At 44.0% G+C, this 24106-nt stretch overlaps 1 protein-coding gene across 1 annotated transcript; it reads right to left on the bottom strand.

Moving 5' to 3' along the window:
- Positions 1–3772: 3772 nt before the first annotated feature.
- On the bottom strand, positions 3773–22308 carry LOC145402654 (thymidylate kinase-like). Its single transcript, XM_080274639.1, has 5 exons — positions 22057–22308; positions 21483–21579; positions 20866–20968; positions 19821–20009; positions 3773–4011 (listed from the first exon to the last, which is right to left on the bottom strand). Exons 1-5 carry the CDS (start codon positions 22298–22300, stop codon positions 3904–3906), a joined length of 741 nt encoding a protein of 246 aa, XP_080130765.1. The 5' UTR covers positions 22301–22308; the 3' UTR covers positions 3773–3903.
- Positions 22309–24106: the final 1798 nt, after the last annotated feature.

Below are 24106 nucleotides of genomic sequence, written 5' to 3'. Positions count from 1 at the left end.
GGATGAAAGGATGCGAAGATGTGTAATGGATGCAAGAGCTTATAGAGGTAGGGGGAGTGGACTTTCTGACAACTACTTGGTGGTGGCCAGAATCAAGATCCAAAAAAGATGGAGAAACAGAAGGGAGGGACGGGAAGAAGAAGTATTTGCAAGGAGAGTGGAAAGGTTACAAGATGAGAAAAAGGCAGAATATAAGAGAGAAGTGGAGGAACGATTGGGCAAATATGCATTGGAGCATATGGGGGACGTGGAAGGTGTGTGGAGGATATTCACAGAAGAAATATGTGCAGCATGTGATGTGGTGTGTGGGATGAAAAGAAGACGGAGGGGGGTGCAAGGAACAGCGTGGTGGAATGAAGAGGTGAGACAGATTGTGGCACAAAAGAAGAAAGCATACAATGAATGGATGAGATATAGGGGCGTGGAAGAAGTTGAGAGGCGGAAGAGTTATATGTAGAAAGAAAGAGAGAGGTAAAAAGATTAGCAAAAGAGAGTAAGAGAGTGGATGAGGAATTTGGAAGGAATTTGAGTGTAAGAAAATGTTCTGGAAAGAGGTGAAGAAAGACAGGGTGGAACTGAAGTTAGCAGGGGAGTGAAAGATAAAAATGACAGATTACTAGTGGAGAAGGGAGAAAGAGTGAGCAGATGGAGAGAACACTTTAAGGAATTGTTGAATATATAGAGAGGATGGAAGAGATGCGAGTACAAGTGGCTGCTGAATGGCTGGGACAAGGAGGGAGGTGAGAAGACAGGAAGAAATCAGTAGGATAGAAGTTGTGGAAGCAATGAAGAAAGTTAAGTTGGGGAAAGCCTCAGGAATTGATGGAGGGTGTGGTGAAATGTTGAAGCATGGGGGAGAGATAGTAGTGGAATGGATGTGGAAGATGTGCAGATTGGCCTGGGAGGAAGGTAGAGTTCCGGAGGATTGGAAGTCAGGTATAATTATTCCCTTGTACAAAGGAGAAGGGGAAAAAGAAGTGTGTGGTAATCATAGGGGCATTTGTTTTCTTAGTATAATAGGAAAAGTGTATGGTAGGATACTTATTGACAGAGATAGGAAAATAACAGAGGAAGTAGTTGCAGAAGAACAGGGAGGCTTTAGGAAAGGAAGGGGTTGTGTAGATCAGATATTCATTCTTAGATCTTTAGTGGAAAAGTTTCTAGAGAAGGGAAAGAAGTTGTATGCGGCTTTCATGGATTTTGAGAAAGCATGTGACAGGGTGGATTGACAAGGATTGTGGAAAGTATTAAGAATATATGGAGTAGATGGAAAGTTGTTGAATGCTGTGAAGAGTATGTATGATGGTGCTAAGGCTGCAGTGTGTGTGGATGGTGAACTGAGTGAATTTTTCTCTTTGAAGGTTGGGTTGAAACAGGGATGTGTCATGTCTCCATGGTTGTTCAATCTGTACATGGATGGGGTAATAAAAGAGAGACAAGGTAGGGTAGTGGATGTTGGAGTGGCCCTGGCACGAGAGGGTAGTGTTTGGAAACTCCCAGTACTGTTGTTTACAGATGATACTGTGCTGTTGAGTGAAGATGAAGGGGGGCTGCAAGGCTTGGTGGATGAGTTTGGAAGAGTGTGTACGAAACGGAATCTAAAGGTGAATGTAGGGAAGAGTAAAGTGATGGCCTTTGAAAGAGGTGAAGTCACTGAATGTACAGTACAGCGAGGTTGGATGGTGAGGAATTGGAAAATGTGAGTACATGTACGTTTAAGTACTTGGGTAGTGTGATGAGTAAGGATGGATGTTTGGAGGGTGAAGTGCTTGAAAGAGTACAGCAGGGAAGAAAGGTTGCTGGTTCCTTGAAAGCAGTGATAAGAAACAGGGAAGTGAGCATGGAAGTGAAAAAGTTACTACATGACAGTATTGTGATACCAATTCTAACGTATGGAAGTGAAGCTTGGACGTTGCTGGAAGGACACAAGTCAAGAGTGAGAGCAGTGGAAATGAGTTATTTAAGAGGAGCCTGAGGAGTCATACAGAGAGACAGGCTGACAAATGAGGATATAAAGAAGTGTTGCGGTGTGGATGTGGATGTGATAGGAAGTGTTAGGAGGAATACACTGAGGTGGTTTGGCCATGTGGAGAGGATGGAGGGCAAAAGACTGATGAACAGAGTGTATGTAAGTGAGGTGGAGGGGGGGAGAGGGAGGGGGAGGCTGAGGATGAGATGGAAGGATGGGGTGGAGAGGTATATGAGAGAGGGGTGTGTGAGTTGGAAGCGGGGCAGTGAAATGGCAGGGGACAGGGCAAAGTGGAGGTGATTTGTTTGTGGCCACCCCAAACGGGATTGAGGCGTCTGGCAATAAATAGATAGACACGCATAATTCCAACAAATTTTTCCCCTTAACTCCTTCTTTTGTTCATTAGTGTAATTATCCACTTTAATCCACAACTATACCCTTTCCCCTCATTGCATCCTACTTCCTCAGACCACCGTTTAACTTTACTGCTTTTCCAAATTGACACACACACACACACACACACACACACACACAGGCAAATAGTCTGATAGTGCTTTTCCATATTCACTTCTTGAATCCATTATTTACTTTTATTTTTCATTCTTGGTAATTCTGGTGAACCTAATTCTATCTATAGCCAGATGCCACAAACTGTTTCAGGAAATGGGTTCCATCCATAATGGAGTAATTTACTGGCAAGTGTGATACATTACCTAAATCTCGTAACTGTACCTGAGTGCCATTATGACTGGTATGTAATTAGGGTCCTTTGTGGTGATAACCAGTGCAAACGTCATGACTGTGATCCGATTAGTGTTCCTATGCTAAGATAAGGACTTTTTTTTATTATGCCTGATATATTCTTATTTAAATTTAGACAATGATGTCAATAAACTAATTTACCTGGTTACTCTTTATTAACAGCATTAATTAAAGACTGTCCACATTTTTTCTCAGTGAGGTCCCCTCCTTCCTTCATGACGACTCACTTCCCTCCTGTGAACCTAATACGAGGCATCTGAGTTGGGTGAGAGAGGATATGATACTTTCTGTGACACATGGCTGTCTTCATATCTCAATCTCCTGGCAATAAGGCCTGTTTACACACTCATCTAATTATTCAGTCTGACACAAATCTCAAACTAATCTTCTTAATCATAACCTCACTTATTTATATAAACAGCCAAAATCTAATAAACTCTAGTGACTTATGGTACTAATGCCTATTGCATCTATCGTATCCGAAAGTTAATCTGACAAGTTGTTAAAAATGGGTGCAAAACCAGCTACCGTATATCTATCGTATCCGACAGAGACAATCTGACAGCTCAAGTTAAAAATGGGTGGCAAACCTGTTATATTTATCATATCCGACGGAGTCAATCTGACAACTAAAGTTAAAAATGGGTGTCATACCTGTTACATCTATCATATCTGAGCCAGTCTGTGACTCAAGTTAAAAATGGGTGCTAAACCTGTTAATTTATTGTATCTGACAGAGTAAATCTGATGACTCAGGTTAAAAAGGGGTGCCAGACCCTGGGCATACATTCCTTCACACAAAATTCATCCAACCAGCTCAATCTTGTGTCAGTTCTTTAGCCTGAAAGCTTCCATACCTCTCTCACACACTCACCTACCATATTTTCCACCTTCTTGGCCTACCATGCTATCTTGCACCTTCAAACTCAGGTACAGTATACCATTCTCTCCACATGACCCAGCCATATAAGCACACTCAATTCAACTCGGTGTCCCACTCCACATCTTTCATTAATCACATTATTCCTTATCCTATCCACTCCAGACACATTCCTCAAGTCTCATCTACACTGCCCTTACTACTGACTTTTAATTTTTTGTCTCCCAACCATACATTACAGTATGCCTTCACACTGGAAAGAACACAATTGAAGTATGTTGCATGAGGGCTGCTACCACAGTGTGCCCAACTCCTTGTCCTCCACATTGTCCACAGTCTTGATCACAATGGCACGCAACACCTCATGTAGCTCGTCTATGCTTCTGTTGGCATCTATAACCTGTGGGAAGGGTTGACAATCAGTATCACTCAAACTTTATATTCTTCTTCACTTCAATCTGACCTAAATTTGCCATCTCTTCTTTCAGAATGCCAAGCATATGGTGCTAATTCCAAAGAAATGGTATGGAAAAGAGGAAGAGTCATTATACTGTCTTTTTCTGCCACTTGTGAAATAAACTCCAAGAACACAAGCAACCTCAAGTCTTGTACAGTTTGTTAGTTCTCATTTACAGTTACTTTACTATTAACCCTATCAGGTTTCTGTTCTGGGTAGACTGTCTGCGCTAGAGTCAGCCACTCTGACCCACATCTTCGCAGGCGCAATATTTTTCTTTGATCGCTCTGTGTAAATACAGTTTACATGACAGAATCTTGGTTTTGGTGTCATTTTAAAGCTGAATAGTTATACTTCATCAGAGGGTGTTCAAAAAAAGAGAACAAACAAAACAGAAAGTCAAAATGATGAGTTGAAGTTAGGCGAAAACCAAAAATTTTATACCTTGCAGTAAAAAAATACTCAGCAAAAAAAATATATATAGTAATCCCTCCAATATCCGACGTAATAGAGCCAAAGGCATGTCTGGATAGTGATCCTGTCCGGATATTGGGCCCCAGCCTCCTGGACTTGTACTTATGGACCCTAACTCAGAAAAACACCTATACAACTCCCTCTGGACATGCATTGCACCTATTTAAGACCCAAATCACACCAATAAGGGATATAAAAGACTGAAATAAATGCAAAAGAACCATAAAATGAGGTTTTAGAGGTGAGTTTATACAATATTAAACATTCTGGGTACTTACAAGTCCCTGGCTCCTGGACTGGTTTGAACCGCCAGTTTGCAGTCCACAGTTAATCCTCTGCACTCTAAATTCTGATTTCTTAACACTGCACAACACTGTAAATTCCTGTGTGTTCTAGTGGTGAGGTATTGCAGTTTATTCACTGTTTATTCACAAAAAACAAGCACCTGTGGCTTGCACTGCTATAAGCATCTGCTCTCGATCGGAGTTTGGCTGTGACTGTTGATGATGGCAGGGTAACAGAGTTGCCAGATCGCAACAGCCACATTACCAATCTCCTCAACTTTCATTACCAAATTTAACTTTTCATTACCAAATTCGTAAAGCTAGCATTTATTCTTCACTACTTATATATACAAGTGGAAATACATGTAATCACTCTCCTCATAATTAATACCATGTCGATTATTTTCACGCTATGTAGGGTAGAAGATTAATCAGAGAGAGCAAACAATCCACCATCTCCATCCTGTGTATCCTCATACATGTGAAAAATCCATTTGGTAATGCATTATTCTGATTCATTACCAAACGAATTTTTCATTACCAAATTGGCCCACACTTGGTAATGAAAAATACCAAATGGCAACCCTGACAGGGGAGGGGGAGGAAGGAAGGGGTGAGGGGGAGGAAGGAAGGGGTGAAGGGACCATGGTGTAACAGCTGTTCAGCGCCACGCGGCAATTTCAAATTACGGGAGGGAAAAAAGTCAGATTTTTTTTCTAATTTTTTGCGGTGTTTGGCCCATTTTGGGAATATTGGATCCCGAAGATTATGTCCGGTTAGTGGGGATGTTTGGATATTGGGCGTTCAGATATTAGAGGGATTACTGTAATAATAAAGATATCTAAATCTGGTTTAAACCATGCAAAACTACTGCCTGCCACACACAGAGCAAGCAGTCCGCAACATCATGCCCGAGTCTCTGTTATGACACGTAAACGTGATTTATAATGAATATTTTACAAAAGATGTGCAGATTGGCCTGGGAGGAAGGTAGAGTCCTGGGGAAAAAGAAGTGTGTGGTAATCACAGGGGCATCTGTCTCCTTTGTGTAATAGGAAAAGTATATGGTAGGATACTTATTCACAGAGTTAGGGAAATAGCAGAGGAATTAGTTAGCCGGAGAAGAACAGGGAGGTTTTAGGAAGGGAAGAGGTTGTGTAGATCTGATACTCATTCTCAGGTCTTTGGTGGAAACGTTTCTAGAGAAGGAAAAGAAGTTGTATGAGGCTTTCATGGATTTGGAGAAAGCATATAACAGGGTGGATAGACAAGGTCTGTGGAAAGTACAAAGAATATATGGAGTAAATGGGAAGTTGCTGAATGCCGTGAAGAGTATGTATGACGGTTCTAAGGCTGCAGTGTGTGCGGATGGTGAACTGAGTGGATTTTTCTATCTGAAGGTTGGACTGAAAATGTGTCATGACTCCATGGTTATTCAGGCTGTATATGGATGGAGTAATAAAAGAGATACAAGGTAGGGCAGTGGATGTTGGAGTGGCCCTAGTGAAATAGGGCAGTGTTTGGAAACTCCCTGTACTGTTGTTTGCAGATGATACTGTGTTGTTAAGTGAAGACAAAGAGGTACTGCAAGGCTTGGTGGATGAGTTTGGGAGTGTGTGTAAGCAACGGAATCTAAAGGTGAATGTAGGGAAGAGTAAAGTTATGGTCTTCGAGAGAAGTGAAGTCAGTGAATGTACAGAGGGGTTGGATGGAGGAAATGGAAAATGTGAGTGTGTTTATGTACTTGGGTAGTGTGATGAGTAAGGATGGAAGTTTAGAGGGTCAAGAGCTTGAAAGCGTACAACAAGGAAGAAAGGTTGCTCGTTCCTTGAAAGTTTCGTTTCGTTTCGTTTTTAAAGGCTCCAACATGCTTGCATGTGTTGGCCTTGGTCACCTAATGGCGGCTCTCCACGCTGCACGATCCATTGCAGCCTCCCTGTTCAGTCCCTTAACCCTAAGGTCACACTTAATGACCTCATCCCATGTCTTTCTCGGTCTACTCCTCATGACCCCACCCCCAATATTAACACGTCTCACCTTCCTCATCCAATTATCATCCTCCATCCTCTCCACATGTCCAAACCACCTCAATCTACCTCTCCTCATCACAACACCAATACACCCCAGTCCCATCCTACCTCTCAACTCTCCCATTGTAAATCCAGCCCCTCCAGGTCTTGGACGCAGGGACGCACTGCACATCCACCTAATCATTGTCATTTCTGTACGTCTGAGCTGGCGAATATCTTCCTCCTTCACTGTCCAGGTCTCACTACCATACAGCATTACACTCTTAACACACGCTGCATACAAAGACCCCTTAGCACGTAGGGAGAGCCCTCTCAATGTCAGGAGAGGCAAGAGCTCCCTGAACTTCTTCTAACCACTTCTCACCCTAGCCACAGAGCTAGCTCCAGCCCCACCTCCAGCACACAACATGTCTCCCAAATAACAAAACTCTTCCACACACTCAAGAGATTCACCAGCAAGTTCAATCCTTTCACGTCTGACAATCTCCACCTGCTTACCCTGGCACGCCGTACACATAAAATCAGCATTATCTCGCAGTCTACCTCTGATACCACTACATCTCTTATGCACCCATTTATCACACACACCGCACAAGATGGAATTACTTCCCACGCCCTTGTGGCAAACTGTACATGGCCACTCTCCCTCGTCTTTGACAGTACCACCACCAACCCTAGATATCATCACTTTTGTTTTATCTGCATTTACCCTTAAATCCTTTTGCTCCATACCATCTCTCCACTTCCTAAACCTTTCCTCCGCCTCCCTTTCGTTCTCTGCAATCAACACCAAATCATCAGCATACAACAACTCCCACAGGAGTCCGTTTCTAAAGTCACGTGAAAGGGCTTCAAGTACCAAGATAAACAACATGGGACTCGAGACTGACCCCTGATGCACACCAACATTCATGGAAAACTCATCACTCAAATCTCCATTCACTCTCACCTGGGTGTGATAAAAAACAGGGAAGTGAGCATGGGAGTGAAAAAGGTACTACATAACAGTATTGTGATACCAACTCTAACACATGGAAGTGAAGTTTGGACTTTGTTGGAGGGACACAAATCAAGAGTGACAGCAGTGGAAATGAGTCATTTGGGAGGAGCCTGTGGAGTCACATGGAGAGACAGACTGGCAAATGAAGAAGTGAAGAAGCATTGTGAGCGTTAAGAGAAACACACTGACGTGGTTTGGCCATGTGGAGAGGATGGAGAGCTAGAGACTGATGAGGAGAGTATGAGTGAGGTGGAGGGGGGGAAAGGGAGGGGGAAACCAAGGATGAGATGGAGGGATTTAATGGAGAAGTATATGAGACAGGGGTGTGTGAGCTGGGAACAGCGCAGTGAAATGGCGAGGGACAGGGCAACATGGAGGTGATCTGTTTGTGGCCACCCTTTATGGGATTAAGGCATATGGAAATAGACACAGATATATTTTACAATAGTACAGTAATCCCTCATTTATCCGGACATGCAGTATTCAGGCCTGTTCTTTATCTGGATACTGGACCTTGGCTCTATTAAACCATTATCCGATTTTACTTGCTATTATCCAGATGTAAAAGTCCCTGAGAACTTTGGCTGGGCAGCCAACATGTTCAAACATTAGGTATTGTGGCCGCTGGGCTCGAGCCGCGAGCAGGAAACAGGCTGTAACCCACAATCAAAGCTAAAATGTTCGTCCACCTCTGTATTGAATGGCCAAAGTCGCGTGCTGGTCTGATCACTCCCAATGAACCTCCAACACCACGGTATTACGACTGTAACCCACAAATGGTGTCAAAACGTCCGTACACATCCCCACCAAATGTCCAACATTGCACAGCCACCAGGGATTAATTTTTCCCAGCTGCCACCATGCACTGAACACAGACCGCAAGCCACAAGTACATGTTTGGTGACAGCAGCCGTCTGCCTCCACTGAACGTCCAAAGTTCCCCGGTCACCAGGAGTTTTATTTATGAATGGTCACCACGCGTCTAACAGACCACAAGCCAGGAGTAAATGTACGGTAAAGCACTCATCAGCCTTGTGACAAGGGTGAAAATCCTGCCCACAGCCTCGCTTCTCCCCCTCCCCGTCCCTCCTCCATACCCTCTTGGCTACCTCCTCACTCCCACTCATCCTTTGTGCTGACAGCACTGACTTGTGATTTATTCGATCACTATTGGCCATATCGAAATTCCGAACTCACCACATGAAAGCTCATGAAATTCTGCATCTAAACATGTGCTTAACTCTTGGAAGGTGTTGGCAAAATTTTGCACTAGGATGGTGGGAAGTTTATGAAGGAAAGTTTTATGCCTGAACACTTTATTCTCAATGCATTTCTGTACTTTAACTTATCAGTTTTATGTGTTTTTATAGCTTATCTTATAGTATAATCACCAGCAAAGATGATGGTATACCACTTATACCAATTTAATATATTTCCGGTGGCATATTTGGCCATGGAATTTTTTTGTGGTCCAGGAGCAATTATCACTGGTGTCAGATAACTGATTTTCCAACTGTCCTGAGGTTTTTTGTGGATGTTTCTTGTTTATGCATTGTTTCTCTGGTGTTTAGCATTAATATGGATAATCCTGTGTGTGTTTTGATGTCTAAATATTACAGATTGACCTGAAAACAGTGCCAAAATTAGAAGGGGGTACTGTACATACAGTTGTGTATAGGTAGGGTGTTTGTTGGTTTTCAGTTTTTTTTTTTTTTTTTTTTCCCATGGTTTTGTAATAACTGAAATGAAACTTAACAAATTAATCGCTCTCCTGGCCGAGATTCAATCTCAGGCCCCCACACTTGATACACGCGCACGTTACCACTGAGCCAAAGAGATTAATTTGGTGAGTTTCGAATACACAAGGTAGCGTAAGCATCGGAGGCCACCATGGGGAGGCTGCGGACCACACCGAAACAGCTCATCCCCAGGATGTAAGGACAGGGATGCTGTCAGCTAACCAAGGATCCACATCAATTTGCCAACCAAGCCCCATCTAACATCCCATACCACTGACAACCAATGTAATAACTGAAATGAAACTTAACAAATTAATCACTGTGCTGGCCAAGATTCGATCTCAGGCCCCCGTGCTTCATATGCGCGCACGTTACCACTGTGCCAATGAGAGGATTCCCACTTTGCCTCTAGGCAACGTGGGTTTTTATACACCCCATTACAGTTTTCTTGGCGTTTAGGATTGATATGGATAATCCCATGTGTTTTGATGTCTAAATATGGCAGCCTGACCTGAAAACAGTGCCAAATTTAGGAGGGGTACAGCAAAAATCCAGTAGTGTACAGGTAGGGTGTTTTTTGGTTCTCAATTTTTTTTTTTTTATGGTTTTCTTGGCATTTAGCATTAATATGGATAATCCTCTGTGTGTTTTGATGTCAAAGTATGACAGACTGACCAGAAAACTGTGCCAAAATTAGGAGGGGTACTGTATATAGTGGTGTATAGGTGGAATGGTGCTTTTTGGTTTTCAGTGGTTTTTTTACTTAACAATCCTAATGACAACAGAATATTCTGGCCAACTCTCAATTCTGTAAATATTAACTTTAACAAGTCATCGCCCATTCCCCACAAAAATCTTCAGATGGCAACATTACAAATGACCCGCGTGGTAAAGTGAATATCCTTGCCAGTACATTTGCCAGAAATTCTACCATACAGGCAGTCAGCCAAAACATCCCAGTACAAGAACTTGACTCTTCAGAAATTGTTCCACTTAAAATAAAGACTAGATATGTAAAATCCACCTTAGACAACTTACCAACCAACAAAGTTCCAGGCCCAGATGGAATTCCTCCAATTGTTCTGAAAAAGTGTTCCCCAGAACTTGCCTCGGTTCTAGCTAAATTATTCTGACTATGCATACATACTTCTTCATTCCCTAATTCATGGAGAGAAGCTAATATCCACCCAATTCCAAAGAAAGGAAGTTCCTCTGACCTCTCTGATTACAGACCAATAGCTATAACATCTTCTCTTGGTAAAGTATTTGAAATTGTAATTAATAAGCACATAGTTAAGCACCTTGAATCCAACAACTTAATTAGTGATAGACAAAATGGTTTTCGCCATGAAAGATCCATCACTGATATGCTCAATCTCCTGACTCATACCACCCATCAAACAATTAACCAACATGGAGAAACCCGTGCAATTGCCCTTGATATTTCTAAAGCTTTTGACTAAGTGTGGCATCGTTCCTTGCTATCCAAACTCCCTTGCTGTGGACTAATGTCTTTTGTTCCTCTACTTTCCTCATATCTCAGTGACAGAAAAATAAAAGTTGATGTATATTCCAATTTCCACTCAATTAACACTGGCATGCCACTAGGATCAGTTCTGGCTCCAACCTTATTCCTAGTTCCTAGTAATGATCTCTTATCTGTCACCCACAATCCCATCCATTCATATGCAGATGACTCAACACTTCACATTTCATTCACACTCAAACACCCATTTCCAAAGTTTAATATCTCTAACTCTCAACTCAGTGCAGCCATCTCCAGAAATTAAGACTTATCCAATATCAATGAATGGGGATAAAATAACCTTGTCTCATTCTGTGCTAGTAAAACCAAATATATACAATTTACTAATCGACAGATACTGCCATATTCATGTATTACTTTCAATGCTACTAATATTCCCATCTCCAAAAGTATTGAAATTCCTGGTGTTTCACTTAACAATGCCCTCAGCTGGACCTCTCATGTCAGATCACTTGCTAAAGCCACCTCAAAGAAACTTGGATTATTATACAGAGTCCATAACTTCTTCACTGACGAGCAGTTAGCTATAATTTAAAGTCACATGCACTCTCAGCTAAAATATTGCTCACCCATGTGGAATGAATGTGGACAGGTTGCACTAAAACAACTAGACAAAATTCAGAACAAAGCTGTTGGAATTATTAATAACCCTGTTATTACAAATAAACTGCTTCCCCTATAAGTAAGAAGGAATGTTGGCTCCCTTGCATTATTTTACAGATACAGTAATCCCCGTACTATCTGGACGCCCACTTTCCGGACATCCCCACTTACCGGATATTTTGGTCCCGGGATCCAATATTCCCAAAATGGGCCAAAAATTGCAAAAAAAAATTTAAAAATCCAATTTTTTTTCTGCCTGTAATTTGAACTCTGTGCAGACCAGCTGTGTTTTGGTGTGTAGTTCCGCCGCCGTCCACTAGAGCACCCCTGCATGTTCTCTTGTTGTGAGTGCACGCTCGTGATCATGGCCACCCACATGCTCGCTTTTGTGGTGGTGCCTTACCTGCTATAGGCTCTGCTGCTGCTCTCGTGCCTCTTGTTAGTGTGTGTGATGATGGCCCCGCCGCCTGAGAAGAGGAAGAGAGTGGTTTTGACTTGGGAGAAGAAGAGGGCGATATTGGACAAGATGGATGCGGGATGGTCTACCTCACGCATCCTTCGTGAATTCAGCTTGGCCCGATCTACTTTGATTGATATCAAGAGATTCCGCAACAAACTCATGCAGTACACGGCTGACTTCTCATCGAAAAGCAAACGCAACGTGGAGAGGAAGATGATGTTTACTCCCAAGTATGCTGAAGTCGACCGCTCCATGTTGATTTGGTATTGACAGCAACATGCTGCTGGTGTGCTGGTGCATGGCACAAAGCTGAAGGCTGCTGCTGAAAAGTTCGTAAGGCTTCATGACGCCCCAGACTTCAAGGCATCAGAGGGTTGGCTCTTCGCGTTCAAGTTATGACATGGCCTTACCAACTGTAAGACCCATGGCGAAGCTTTGGATGCCAACGAGGATGGAGTAGAGGAGTTTCTGTACAAGGTGAAGCGCTTGATTGACAGGGAGGGCCTCACTCTCGGTCAAGTCTACAATGCTGACGAAACTGGTTTATTCTATCGCTCTTTGCCAATGAACACTCTAGCCGAGGAGACGGAGAAGCGTGTACCTGGCCGAAAGCTCTCCAAGCAACGGATATCTGCTTTGTGTTGTGCCAATGCTAACAGGATGCACCGGCTTAAGCCCGTTATTGTTAGCCGTGCAAAGCAGCCTCAGTGTCTTCGTGGGGTGATGGATGTCATTCCTGTCGTTTGGTACCATTCTGTGAAGGCATGGTTCACTGTCCAGATCTTCAAAGACTGGTTCCACTGCCATTTCGTCAAGGAGGTCATCCATAACAGACAGAGAAACTGGGAATCCCATGCAACCAGGTAAAGGCCCTCCTTCTCCTCAACAATGCACCTGCCCACCCATGCAACAAGGACTGAGAATGGGCGCAACAGGTGCATGTTTCTGCCACCTAATACGACTGCTCTCATCCAACCAATGGACCAAGGAGTGATCATGGCAACGAAGAGGCTGTACCGATGGAAGTTCCTGGACGAGGTGATGGTTGTTCTCAAGGATGAGGACGAGTGCAGGGAGGGACAGGACACGCGAGGCCAGTGGACTTTGGAAAACCTTCGCCGCTACAACATCAAGTCTGCCATTTACAAATGGGCCAGTGCATGGAAGGAAGTCCCTGTCAAGACTCTAGAAAATGGTTGGTCTTGTCTGCTTCTCGGAACGGATGTGGAGCACAATTTCCTAGGTTTTGACGTGGATGACTTCCATGCACGTCTACGTGCGCATGGGGACGATGTTGATGTGGACGAGGTGCGTGAGTGGTTGGATGACAACGAGGGCGATCCTGGGTATCAGACCATGTCTGATATCGAGATCGCATCTTCAGTTGCAGGTGTCAGTACCCAGCTTGAAGATTCTGACGAGGACGGCGATGATGATCTGGACTCCTCTCAGCGTGACACTCCTCCAGCCGTCCCCAAGCTGAGCGCACTCAGGGAACACGTAGAGTTCGTTCTCGACTACCTGGAACACCCGGACTGCGACAGGGAGATGGGGCCCTTGGGACTTGTGGAAGTGCGCGCTTTCAGGCAGCGCATCATTAATCGCCAAAATCGTCGTTCCTTGCATCAATCAACCATTGACAGTTTTTTCAGACCCATGACCCCCGCTGTGCCCAGCCGTGGCTCCACTCCATTGCCTCCCCAAGACAGGCCCTCATGCTCCTAGCCACAGCCCAGCACATCAGTCACGGTGGAGTCACCACTTGATGTGAGTTTGCGCCTCTCTTCAGAGTCATCTGCAGTGGGTACTCCATCACCACGACTCAGCGACGCACCCCTAGGCCACCTGCATCAGCTACTCTCAGACTCTGACAGTGATGAAACATTAAGAACTTCTCCACCAGACCACACGGGAATTTACAGTGTTGTGCAGTGAAAAAAACAGTGCATAGTGTTAAGAAATTAGAATTCTGAGTGCAAAGACTAAAGTGCAGAGTGCAACACTGATTTTATTGACTTTCAATGGAACGCTAATTAACTAGAGTGTGTTATGTTTAGAAAATGGATTTATGAGAGCAAAGACTAGTGCAGAGTGCAACACTTATTTCATTAATGTACAATGGAGAGCAAGTAAGACTTGAGTGCGCAGTGTTAAGAGAATGGAATTCTAAGTGCAAATGACTAAGTTCAGTGCAAGACTACATATACAGTGTACTGCAGGTGCTTCAGGTACTCCTTTTTTACTGTCAGAGTGTGAGAGGAGGCAGGTTATTCATCGAGATGGCCAGGGACTTGCTGTAAGTACCCAGAATGCTTCATATTGTACTGTATTTCCATACTTACCTCTAACACCTCATTTCACTCTTTTATGTCCCTTATTGGTGTGAATTGTGTCTTAGGTGCTATGCATGTGCAGTAGGGAGGTGTTTTTCTGAGTTAGGCTAGGTTAGGGTCCATAACTACCAGTCCAGGAGCCAGGGACTTGTTGTAAGTGCCCAGAATGTTTAATATTGTATAAACTCACTCTAAAACCTCATTCTCTGGTTCTTTTGCAGTTATTTCAGTCTTTTATGTCCCTTATTGGTGTGATTTGGGTCTTAAATAGGTGCTATGCATGTCCAGAGGGAGATGTATAGGTGTTTTTCTGAGTTAGGGTCCATAAGTACAAGTCCAGGAGGCTGGGGCCCACTATCCAGACGGGACCACTTTCCGGACATGTCTTTGGCTCTATTACATCGCATAGTGGAGGGATTACTGTATTTTTATGGCAAATGCTCAGACGAAGTTCCATCCATTGTGTCACCTCTCCATGCCCTCCCTCGTGCTACACGGGCATCTGGTAGTGCTCACAACTGGAATGCCACACGGCCATATTGCAGAACTTCTGCCTATGAGAATTCTTTTATTCCCCGAACTACCCCTCTCTGGAACTCGCTTCCCCCCAAACTTCAATCTAAAGCTGTTCAGGTCCAATTGTTACAGATTTTTTATGAATGGAGGATGCCAGTAATCTGGTTTATGGATATTATTTTTTTTTATTCATTTGTTTTTCTTTCATCTGTTCTGTTATTTAAAGAAAGAAAAAAATGGTTTTCTTGGTGTTTAACAGTAATCCCTCCAATATCCGATGTAACAGGGCCATAGGCAGGTCTGGATAGTGGTCCTGTCCGGATATTGGGCCCCAGCTTATGGACTTGTACTTATGGACCCTAACTCAGAGAAACACCTATACAACTCCCTCTGGACATGCATAGCACCTATTTAAGACCCAAATCACACCAATAAGGTACATAAAAGACTGAAATAAATGCAAAAGAAGCATAAAATGAGGGTTTTGAGGTAGGTTCATACAATATTAAACATTCTGGGTACTTACAAGTGCCTGGCTCCTGGCCTGGTACTTCTTGACCCTAACCTAGCCTAACTCAGAAAAACACCTTCCTACTGCACATGAATAGCTCCTAACACCCTATTCACACCAATAAAGGACATTAAAGAGTGAAATGAGGTGTTTGAGGTAAGTATAGTACGGAAAAAAGTACAGTATGAAACATTCTGCCTACTTACAGCAAGTCCATGGCCATCTCAATGAATAACCGCCTCCTCTCGGACTCTGACAGTAAGAAGGATTTCCTGAAGCACTTCCAGTACACTGTTCATGAAGTCTTGCACTGAACTTAGTCAATCGCACTCAGAAGTTCGTTCTCTTCACAGTGCGCACTCTTGTCTAACTTATGCTCCATTGTAACATACTAAGTGTTGCACTCTGCACTTTAACTTTTCCCACTCTTCTAACCATTTTCTAAAGCAAAAACAAACAAGTCTATTTACGTTAAATTTTGTTCCAAAATTGTATTCTCACTCACAACTGTAAATCCTTAACACAAAACAATGTTTTTTTCACTGCACAACACTGTAAATTCCCGTGTGGTCTAGTGGAGAAGTTCTTGCTGTTTAACCCGCCCCATCCCGACGTTTTTGGACCTTTTTTTTTTTTTTGGCTCAAACATCCACTTTTGGTGAGAAACATTGAAAATTCATAGAGAAATCGCTCACCTGAGGTTTAAAATACTCGATTTAGGTATGAGTACTTCCTTACCTGACTGGGTTTTCTAACAGGCTGGCACCAAAGAAAATGAGTTCTATGGGAGGGTAACTATTTTATCCACTCATAAATAGTATTTATTTATTTACTTGGTACGAATTTATATGTAGTACAAGAGTATATTGGTTTTCAAACAGCAATATAGGCATTATAAGCATTGTTTCACTCACTAACTCATCACCATTCATGACCTTTTTTTTCCCACATTACCTGATCATCATTTCTGACTGTTTCTTCTTCTAATGCTATGTAAACTTTGTCCTCCAGACTGTCATCGATTGGGGAATCACTCTGGCCCTGAATGTCTTTATTGGCCAGGTCACTGGTAACGGGTGAATTGCTGAGACAATGGCGTGCAGGGGGGAGGGGAGAGGTTATGCGGTGTAAGGCATTGTTCCTGCTTGGCATCTTGTAGAGGAATAGAGGAAGGTGTCCCATGTATATGTGCCAAAAATCACTCGCGAAATCACTCGAGAATTTTGAAAATTGTGCAAATTAGGGACCTTGCAATGTTGCCGCGTTAATTCACGTCGCCGGGACGGCACGGGTTAATCAGTCAGAGTCCGAGAGCATCACTGGCAGGTGACCTAGGGGTGTGTCACTGGGTCGTGGTGATGGCGTACCCACTGCAGACGACTCTGAAGACAGACACAAACTCACGTCGAGCGGTGACTCCACCATGGCTGATATGCTGGGCTGTGGCTCAGAGCATGAGGGCCTGTCTTGGGGAGGCAACGGAGTGGAGCCAGGGCTGGGCACAGCGGGGGTCACGGGCCTGAAAAAACTGTCAACGGTTGATTGACGAAAGGAACAACGATTCTAACAACTGATGGTGCGCTGCCTGAAAGCACACACTTCCTCCAAAAGTCCCAAGGGCCCCATCTCCCTGTCACAGTCCGGGTGTTCCAGGTAGTCGAGAACAAACTCTAGGTGTTCCCGGAGTGCACTCAGCTTGGGGATGGCTGGAGTAGTGTCATGCTGAGAGGAGTCCGCATCATCGTCGGAATCTTCAAGCTGGGTACTGACACCTGCAACTGAAGATGCGATCTCGATATCAAACAATGTCTGATACCCAGGATCGCCTTCGTCGTCATCCAACCACTCACGCACATCATCCACATAAAAATCGTTGCCATGCGTACGTAGCCGTGCATGGAAGTCATCCACGTCAAACCCTAGAAAATCGTACTCCACATCCGTTCCGAGAAGCAGACGAGACCAACCATTTTCTAGAGTCTTGACAGTGACTTCTTTCCATGCACTGGCCCAGTTGTAGATTGCAGACTTGATGTTGTAGCGGTGAAGGTTTTACAAGGTCCGCTGGCCTCGCGTGTCCCGTCCCTCCCTGCGCTCGTCCTCGTCCTCGAGAACAACCATCACCTCGTCCAGGAACTTCTGTCGGTATAGGCGCTTTGTTGCCACGATCACTCCTTGGTCCAATGGTTGGATGAGAGCAGTCGTATTAGGTGGCAGAAACATGCAACTAATCCGGCCATTCTCAGCCACCAAGTCTTTGTCGCACGGGTGGGCAGGTGCATTGTCGAGGAGGAGGGCCTTTACCTGGTCGCGCGGGATTCCGTGTCTTCGTCTGGTAATGTATGACCTCCTTGACGAAGCGGCGGTGGAACCAGTCTTTGCAGATCTGGGCTGTAAACCATGCCTTCAAAGAATGTTACCAGACAACAGAAAGGACATCCATCACCCCACGAAGACACCGAGGCTGCTTTGCACGGCCAACAATAACGGGCTTAAGCCGGTGCATGCTGTTAGCATTGGCACAACACAAAGCAGATATCCGTTGCTTGGAGAGCTTGTGGCCAGGTACACGTTTCTCCGTCTCCTCGGCTAAAGTGTTCGTTGGCAAAGAGCGACTGAATAAACCAGTTTCGTCAGCATTGTAGACTTAACCGAGAGTGAGGCCCTCCCTGTCGATCAAGCCCTTCACCTTGTGCCGAAACTCGTCAATTCCATCCTCTTTAGCGTCCAAAACTTCGCCATGAGCTTCACCGTTGGTAGGCCATGCCGTAACTTGAACGCGAAGAGCCAACCCTTGGATGCCTTGAAGTCTAGGGCGTCGTGAAGCCTGGCGAACTTCTCAGCAGCAGCCTTCAGCTCCGTACCACGTACCATCACACCAGCAGCACGTTGCTGTCGATATCAAATCAACGTGGAGCGGTCGATTTCAGCAAACTTGGGAGTAAACATCACCTTCCTCTCCACGTTGCATTTGCTTCTCAACAAGAAGTCAGCCGTGTACTGCATGAGTTTGTCTCGGGATCTCTTGATATCGAACAAAGTAGATCGGGCCAGGTTGAACTCGTGGAGGATGCGGGAAGAAGACCACCCCGCATCTACTTTCTCCAATATCTCCCGTTTCTTCTCCAGTCAACACCACTCTCTTCCTCTTCTCAGGCGGCGGGGCCATCATCACACACACTAATAAGAGGCACGAGAGTAGTAGGAGTGCCTGCAGCAGGTAAGGAACCACCACAAAAGCGAGCACAAGGGCAGCCATGACGACGAGCATGCACTTGCGGCGAGAGACAGGCGGAAAGTGGGGAGGATGCAGGGGTGCTCTATCGGATGTCGGAGGAATGATGCGCCACAACAAAGCTGTCCCGCGCTGCACGCGCCAAGTTCAAATTGCGGGAGGGGAAAATTCATTTTTTTTCTATTTTGTTGCGGTTTTCGGACCATTTTGGGAATATTGGATCCCGGGATGATTATGTCCGGTCAGTGGGGATGTTCAGATACTGGGCGTTCGGGTATTAGAGGGATTACTGTACTTTGGATATTCCTATGTATATTCTGATGTCTAAATATGTCTGAATGACTGGAAAACACTGCCAAAGTAAGCAGAGGCACTGTACAAATAGGTTAGGTATAGGTTGGAGGTTGGGTATACGTAGGGTTTGGGTATAGCAGCGGGATATTGTTCATTATTCGGACATTGCCAATACCCAGACATGCCTTTGGGTCTATTAGATCAGATAATTGAGGGATTACTGTATCTTTAAAATGACTCATAAACACATCATCGGAATCTTTGATGTTGGATTTGAGATGACGCGAATACGTCATCGGAATGTCAAAGGGATAACTCTCAGGTGCATATTAATCACTCCCAGATCAATAAAAAAAATCTTATATGCAATCCAACATTTGATATTATGCACTCTAACCCACTAGACCCTAACTGCCACTGAAAAATGACATCATCATCATCCGGACCTCCTTTCCCACTTTAGGGCAGGGTGAGGTGTAGCTATGTCTAGACAGCCCAAATCTGCCCAATCCAACGGGCCATGCTTTCATTCACTCATCATTCAAGCCCCTGGACTTCTGGCTCTATCAGTAATGCCAAAAACATTCACCACGTTTTGTAGCTTCACATAAACGTATTCGATTGTCAATCCAGACAAATAAATAAACATCAGAGATTCCAACAATAATAATAATAATAATAATAGCAACAACAACCACAGTAACAGTAATAATAAATGCATGCACACCTTCCAATAATCATCCACAAGTTTGTGATAGTTTTCTCTGACCCTGGCTTGGAACTGTCTGGTTTCATAACGTTCTGTGCCATAATCACCTCGCTCCTCAGCCTGTGCAGGGGTCAGGTCCAGGAACAGCACAAGGTCAGGTCGTGGCAGCCCAGAGTCACTCCCTTTACACCACTCTAAACTCATACCCTGCAAGAAATAACACAAACTGAAAAACAAGCTTGACATTTTTTCTCACTTAAGACTGGGGTGAGGTAGGGTCCAGAAAATAAAGAAAGACAAATTATGTATGATGGTGCAAATGGACCTGGAAAACTTGTGGAATGCACAGGGGAAGTAAATGGTTAGGATTGGTAAATCTATCTATGGTGGTGAGAGTTTTGGATTTACCACTGTAAGAAGGAACAGCATGGTGGGATGTTGAAATTGAGGGAGGCAGCAGAAAGAAAAAATAAAGTTTTAATAGTTAAATAGGGTGCAAGAATGGGGCTCAAACTAAGAAGTGAGAGCAATAAACACATGAAGGGATAAGTGGAAAGAAAAAAAAAAAAAGTCAAATGATCTTGGAAGAAATACGAATATAAAGTACTTTGAAAATATAAAATTATTCAGGAAACGGGTGCAAAAATGTACAAATGAGGGTGAGGAAAGATGTTAAGAAGGAAGAATTCTAACACATGGAACTGAAGTAGGGATTAGATGGAATGAAGATTTTGCAAGGGTGAGTGCAATGGTATTAAACTTAGTTGGGTTTCTTGGTGTGCAGAGAAGAATGTGGTAACGGTACAGGTGACAGTTTAATTACGTTTGGGAATGCACCCCTGAAGTGCATGAGATAATGGCAATTGTTCAAAAGTCTCTCCTATAATCTACATGGAGTAAGGTCCCTCTCATGGTAACTGTCAGGACTGAACAGCCAGGCTCAAAGCCCCAATGCTCTGTCTGGATCAATACTGTGCTGGATGATGAATAAGTTGCAATAAGAGTGGATAAATACATCATTAGATTAAGAGAGATAAAAGATAAACGGATTTGTAAAACTGACCGGTTTGGCAGCAGAGAAGGCAACCCCAGAGAAAGCATAGCGGTCAATGATAACAGTGATGCCCGCCTGGAGGTGCAATTGTATCAAAGGTAGTTGTTCCCATCTGGACAAAAAAAAATAAATATTAATAATAATAATACTGTAATAATAAAAACTATTACTATCATCATCATCATCATAAACCATACTGCTATCATTATAAACTTTATTATCATCATTATCATCATAAATATTAGTATCATCATCATCACATTCTTCTCACTATCATCATGGTGATGTAGTTCTTATTACCTTCAGAGACTTCATTCAGCTCAGCAGCAACCTCAAACTTAAAGTGTTGGATAAACTCAATCTGTATTATGAGGGGAAATGGATCGTAAATGTGCTGGAAAAATCTGAGTTACACGAAAACATGAGAGGGAATACATCATAAACATGCTGGAGAATCTGAGTTAAGAGGGGGAATGGATCGTAAATATGATGGAGAATCTGAGATACGGGAGGGAATTGCTCTTACATTTATTGGAGAATCAGTCATGAGAGGGGATCAGTCAATAAATGTGTCGGAGAATCTGAGTTACAAGGGAAAATAGATTGTAAATGTGTAGGACCCAAACCTGTTGGCAGAGAAGAGGAGGTGAATGGCTCTGTCATCAAGGTTACAGTCCTTGCTTAAGTAACCGTTGATGATGCCACCGATCTGGGTGCTGCGTTCTGCAATGGTCGTCATCATCATCATCGTAAGATAGCAGTCATCACCATCATAAGAGAATATTCACCATCATTATTATTCTCATAATCATCACCATAAACACCAGACAGTAGTCATCATCATCACAGTCATCAAATAACAGTCATCATTATTATACTGTACAGTCTCTTTACATGAAATAATATACATATCTTACAACACAGTCTCATTACATGTAAAAATATACATATCTTACAACAGAGATTTACTGTACCAGAATGGTGTTAGGTGGTGGCAACCATCATCCACCTACTTGATGTACGGTAGTGCTGCCTACTTCCCACACCTTTATAATTCTTTTTGACCTACACCCTGTCTTCCTTTCCCTCCTCTCTTCCCGATTCTTCCATCCACCCTGTCACACTTTTTATTACTCTTCTCTCCACTTCAAATGGCTCTACATATACCAAGAAATGTGTTGTGTGATGTGTGTGGCTCACCCGGAAAGCACATGAGAACAGCCTGCCTTCCATTCTCTGACAAATAATCCACCAGCTTCTTGGCCTGTGTGCTCTTGCCCGTTCTGTCACAGCCCTCCACAACAATCAGTGCTCCTCTCTGCCCATCACTTCCACTCTTGTTGCTCTTCCCTTCCTTGATAATCAGCTGTCCTCTCCATCCATCTCCTCCACTTTTGTTTCCCTTTGACTCCTCGCTCTTCCTTATCAGACAGTCAGCTCCCATTGTGTTAAACTTCTCAAGTTGGGTACTGAAAAAATAAAAGATGAATATTAACTTTCCCCACCTAACTTGGCAGTGTATTTCCTGTATTCAGCACATGAATATGAGGATGGTATGGCCCTACATCCTTCCTACTGCACGTTTCTATACAGTAAGACAACACTATAACGGACTAAGTGGGGCCCAAGCCATTCTGAAAAAAGCGACATCTGGACTTCCCCCTGCTAACCCAGACTTTTTCCAATACATCAGACATTAGTCCGGATCATACCAACGGTTTTTAAACTGTTTTCACCAGCATTGCAATACTGTACTGTATTATACAGTTACTACAATGATCTATCCATCTACAGTGCTCGTCAGAAGTATGGGGCGCCCTGCGTCCCTCCTGAGAAACAAACCTTTCAACATTGAAAAAACATATAAATAATGCATTTTATTTACCTTTAGTGCTTCGTAGGGTAGCCTTTACGTTTCTTCACAGACCTGAGACGTCTTGGAAGTGAAAGGGCGAGGCTCCTGAGGTGCTGGAGGGGTATTTTGTCCCAGGAGTCACGAATGGCGGCTTCCAGCTTAGGCAGAGAGCTCACGTCCTTCCCTTGGAGACTCTTCTTTACGAGGTACCAGAGGTTTTCAATCGGGTTGAGGTCTGGGCTATTTCCTGGCCAGTCTGTCATGAACGATACCTCGCAGTCACGAAGCCAATTGGTGACCGATTTGGCCTTGTGAGCAGGTGCACTGTCCTGCTGAAACACTCGTGCACCTGTTAGCTCGAAGGAGTCTGGTAAATGATCACACAGAAGCTCCAGGTAAACATCCTGATTCACTCTGAGGTTCTTGGGAAGTACAACAAGCTTCCCCAAACCCTTCCCTGAAAAACAACCCCATACCATGAGTGAATCAGGATGTTTAACTGTGCTTTCTACATACCGTGGGTCAAGTGGGTCACTACCTTTGCATGCTTCTCTGTTACAGGTAACACTAAACGTTGCCTCATCAGACCACAACACTGACAACCATTGCTCCTCACCCCAATTTAGATATTTATTAGCAAAGGCAAGCCTACGAATTCTCTGGCTGCTAGAGAGAAGAGGCCTTTTCACAGGCCTTTGACTTGTGTAACCAAGCTCATGCACCCTACGAGACACTGTTCTCACTGACACCTCACCAAACACTTCCGGGTTGCTCTCCTTAATTTTCCTTGCACTCACACAAGGATTAAACTCCACTGCACGTTTTAAAACATTAACAGACCTTGGGGAATTTTCCTAGGCCTACCAGACCTCGGTTTCTTTGTGGGAACTTCACCACTGTTTTCCTCCCGAAACCGCGCACACCAACGACGCACTGTCGATCGTGCCACACCAACCAATTCACTAATTTCCTTTGTCTGGTGGCCTGCCTCCTTTAGAGCAATGATCTGGGATATGATTTCACTCGATAGTTCACGGGTAGGTGCCATAACAAAGTTTTGAAGGCCAAAACACTGCGGGACACTCGGTAAAAAATGGCGCAATTTGAGAGGGACACTCGGCGGAGTTCCTCTCTCTCAGGCAGCCCGTGGGCGACTGAGGCGGGAACCAACCAGCGCGTCAGAAGGCCTCAGGCTACCGTGACGTCGTGCTCGGAGCTCAAACTTGTGGCTCAATTCTTACCCCCCAAAATGGGTGATTCTTTTTGGGCCATAAGTATTGCGCGCCCGGCGGACAACGCTGAATACTTCTGACGAGCACTGTATATATCTATAGCCCGACGCCCTAATCCCGCAAAGGGTGGTTGCAGACAAAACGCCTCCAAGTCGCTCTGTCA

The sequence above is a fragment of the Coenobita brevimanus genome, chromosome 58, assembly GCF_032717465.1.
Source record: "Coenobita brevimanus isolate Jiangsu-jjx chromosome 58, ASM3271746v2, whole genome shotgun sequence".
NCBI classification, from domain to species: Eukaryota; Metazoa; Arthropoda; class Malacostraca; order Decapoda; family Coenobitidae; genus Coenobita; species Coenobita brevimanus.
This window is presented reverse-complemented; position numbering and strand designations above follow the sequence as displayed.

Coding starts and splice junctions, on each gene's coding strand:
- LOC145402654 (XM_080274639.1), bottom strand. CDS start 22,300: ATGGGAGCTGACTGTCTGATAAGGAAGAGCGAGGAGTCAAAGGGAAAC. Junction 21,580..22,056: donor TGTTCTCATGTGCTTTCCGG/GTGAGCCACACA, acceptor CGACCATTGCAG/AACGCAGCACCCAGATCGGT. Junction 20,010..20,865: donor CCTTCTCTGCTGCCAAACCG/GTCAGTTTTACA, acceptor TATTTCTTGCAG/GGTATGAGTTTAGAGTGGTG.